The 3,715-nt window shown below is 44.2% G+C and overlaps 1 protein-coding gene across 1 annotated transcript in view; it reads right to left on the bottom strand.

The window, feature by feature from the left end:
* Positions 1 to 1,654: 1,654 nt before the first annotated feature.
* Positions 1,655 to 3,715, bottom strand: part of RNASE10 (ribonuclease A family member 10 (inactive)) — a 5,237-nt gene continuing 3,176 nt past the window's right edge. Inside the window, exon 2 of the mRNA XM_037742361.1 lies at positions 1,655 to 3,606. Coding sequence (XP_037598289.1) covers positions 2,951 to 3,601 — 651 coding nt within the window. The 5' untranslated portion in view covers positions 3,602 to 3,606 and the 3' untranslated portion in view covers positions 1,655 to 2,950. The remainder of the gene's footprint in view (positions 3,607 to 3,715) is intronic.

Below are 3,715 nucleotides of genomic sequence, written 5' to 3'. Positions count from 1 at the left end.
TTTTGTATTTTTGGTAGAGGCAAGGTTCTTGGCCAGCCTGGTCTTGAACTCCTGACCTCAGGTGATCCACCTGCCTCAGTCTCCCAAAGTGCTGGGATTAGGCATGAGCCACCATGCCTAATCAAGTCTCAGAACTCTTTTGCAGCACCTAGTTTACCCCACACATGGCAGTGCTCCAAAGGGGAGAAATGGGACTCAGGCCCACACTGGTCCTAGTCTAAGCTCAGAGCACTCCATCCACATAGCACTGCTGACCTCAGCCAGTCCCAGATACTTTAGTGGGGGAATATCCTATGTGGAAGGCACTCCAAAGTGTAGGGGAGCCCTGAGGGCAGTGACCCTGCTTACTCAGGTCTAAGGACTCTACTGGCCCTAGAATATAAATTTTGTGGCCATCCAAGGAATGAAAATTTAAAAGCCCTATAAGATCCCACATATCCACATATTGCCAACACACCTGAAACTCAAACCCGTGCTGACGGTATCGCACTTTGTGTTACAGTGCTGCCTCCAGAAGGACTCCATCAAGATACCATGTGCTTTCTGTGGCAGTGAGCCATGCAACACACCAAATGCAGCTGCCATCAACTGAACCCCATCATGGGTCATTTAATCTTATCTAGTCCTCACAAAAACCCTGTAAAGTAGCTACTGTCATTTCTCATTTTACTGACAAGAAACCTCAGACTCTGAGAGCTGAGGGCAATTCCCATAGCCACAATTGCTTTTTTTGAGAGGCAGAGCTGAGATATTCTCACATTTATCCCAAGAATTGATTCTTTCTCCTACAGCACACCACATCAGATTAGTTAATTATCTGAGCAGTTCAACATCTTTGTTAACAGTTTTCAAACATTAATTCATAGAAAAACTAGTATGGGAGGGATAGTAATGTAGGCCCCAAGATCCCTGGAGCCCACCTGATGTCTCGGCTCTGACTCAGACTAATTAAACCAATATTGCTAGAAGAGGGCCCTAGACTTTTTCTTTAATTAAAAAAATTTTAAACTCCCCAAGGTAATGTTTTGTTGTTTTTGTTTGCTTGGTTAGTTGTTTGTTTGTTTATTTTGAGACAGAGTCTTGCTCTGTCACCCAGGCTGGAGTACAATGGCTTGATCTTGGCTCACTGCAACCTCTGCCTCCCAGGTTCAAGTGATTTTCCTGCCTCAGCCTCCCGAGTAGCTGGGACTGCAGACTTGCACCACCATGCCGGACTAATTTTTGTATTTTTAGTAGAGACGGGGTTTCACCACATTGGCCAGGCTGTCTTGAACTTACTACAGGTGATCCACCCACCTCGGCCTCCCAAGGTGTTGGGACTATAGGCATGAGCCACCATGCCCAGCCAGCAATGTTAATAAGCAGCCAAAGTTGAGAACAACTTAACAAAAATTTTTTGTTAAGACAAGGTCTCGCTCTGTTACCCAGGCTGGAGTGCAGTGGTGCAATCATAGCTCGCTGCATCCTCAATCTGTGGGGCTCAAGCAATCCTTCCACCTCTGCCTCCCAAATAGCTGGGATCACAGGCATTTGCCCCCATGCCTGGCTAATTTTTATATTTTTTTGTAGAAATGAGGTCTCCCTATGTTGCCCAGGCTGGTCCTGTACTCCTGGGCTCAAGTGATCCTCTCACCTCAGCCTCCCAAAGTGATAGGATTACAGGCATAAGCCACCACACCTGGCCAAAAACTTGTACAGAGTGTTCTGAAGACAACATGTGAGGGTCTTGCAAACAGTAGAGGAGACATCCCTTGGCCAATAAGTAGATAGTCATTGATTAATAAATGTGTCAATGAAGAATATAGAAAAAAACTTATAGTACAGATCCTTCCACAAAGATGCTTGTGACCTAACTAGTATCATATAGGGTATATTCAAATTAATAAGGGCTAATTAAGTAGTATATATAGATCCCACAATTTCTTGAAACTTTTGGGGCCAATGCATTTTGGCCAACTTTTCAGATTTTAAAAAGCAATATTGTACGTTAACGTGTGTATGCTTATTTCATATATTACTAACACACTCCTAGAAGGGTCCACTCATAACTAAACACTGTGATATTTCCACAGTGAAATATGTAATGGTCACATAGCATAAATAAGGAAGATAAATAGCCTCACATTGTCATTCTGGTTAGGTGTCATATCTAAATGAGTTTTGGAGTCACTTTGAAAAAAAAAACGTTCAGTTTTCAAAGATTTAGGGATTTGGGTGCTGTAGATAAAGGACTGGGGATCTGTCATATGGGCTCAACATAGATCCTGGAAGTGTAGAGAGGAAGCTACATTGGAATTGGAAGACTTGGTGAAAGTCTTGTGAATGAGGCACAATTTGAGCTGCAGTGAGTTAATTTTCTGTCCCTGGGAGGTGAGGTCCCCACAATGCCTTGTCACCCTGTTATCAGCCATGGAAGCTACATTTTCCTGCTTAAGCCACTAGGGGCCTGTAGAGTATTTTGTAAATTGCTTTCCTGAGATAGTCTACAGGGCCAGATTAAAAAAAAAAAAAAGTGACCACTTTGACCATACCCACAATAGAGAAGTGCAGTTGTACAAAGCCTAAGAGTCTTGTGATTACTATAGAGGCTCAGGGTGGGTAGCAGGGAAGAACGTGGGTAAAGGATGCTCTAAACACTTCCAGTCCACATCCAAAGACAATCGCAGAACAGGGAACAAATTGATGGCCAGGACTACAGCAGCTCTTCACTTTTTTTTTTTTTTTCCCCAGGGTAAGGGATAGGAAAGGAGAGCTGGAGAGCTTAGAGAAACTAGGCATCATCACTCTATTCTGCCGTATCTAATCCTAGGAACAAAATGCAAGTTGGGTGACCCACAGGGCAAAGAAGAATTAATCTGCATAATACCTAAGATCGGAGAACAACATGAGAAAGAGAAAGTAAAAAAGGAAGAGGAAGAGAAGGGGAAGAGAAAAATGATGATGAGTTGCTTCATTGTCCAACTGGTGACTGGAGCTTCTTGTCATTACAGGTTATAATAATGTGCTTTTTAATAACAGAAGTTAGGTAGTTGCAGTTAGGAGTGACCTGATCTGGTTTGGACAACTCGCAGAATGTCAAATCAAAAGGTCGGGAGCTTTTGTGACATTTTCCCCCCTTGAGCCCACAGGCAATGACAGGACTGTTACAGACAGCTTTGACCGTGTCTGGATCCTCATGGATGAATGCATGCTGGGTTATGCAACTCTGATTGTGCTTCTTTATCTTGTGTGCCATCATGTCATTGCATTCTCTATCTGTCTGGTCAACCCTAAGATAGTCTTTGTTGTTCTGAAAGAGAGACTCAGCTCTGAGCAACTCTTTTTCACCAACCTCGTCTTCATTGAGGATGGGGTCTTCTGGCCAGCCAGGTTGCACCACTTCTTTGTTGCTAAGCACCAGGGTTTCTGTGGTTTGGGTGCCCTCTCCTGCCTCAGTGGCCTCAGCTTTGTCCTGTGAGTCACTGGACCAAAATTCATTGAGCGGCTGATCGCTCTCCTCCAAGACTGCTGCAGCCATATGAAGCCCCAGCCCCAGGCCCAACCCCAGGCCCAGCAGCAGCAGCAGCAACATGAAAAAGATCTGCACCAGATTCAACTTCATTTTGCCTGGAGAGGAAGCAGGAAATGGAAGAACGTGACTTTGAGATCAAAATTGGCCCTAGAAGAGACTGTAGTCTCCCTAAGTCCTACAACATTGTATTTGTGGTTCACTCTC

Source organism: Cebus imitator, unplaced genomic scaffold (assembly GCF_001604975.1).
Source record: "Cebus imitator isolate Cc_AM_T3 unplaced genomic scaffold, Cebus_imitator-1.0 Scaffold119, whole genome shotgun sequence".
NCBI lineage: Eukaryota > Metazoa > Chordata > Mammalia > Primates > Cebidae > Cebus > Cebus imitator.
Note: the sequence above shows the minus strand (reverse complement) of the source record. Positions and strands in the feature narration are given on the sequence as shown.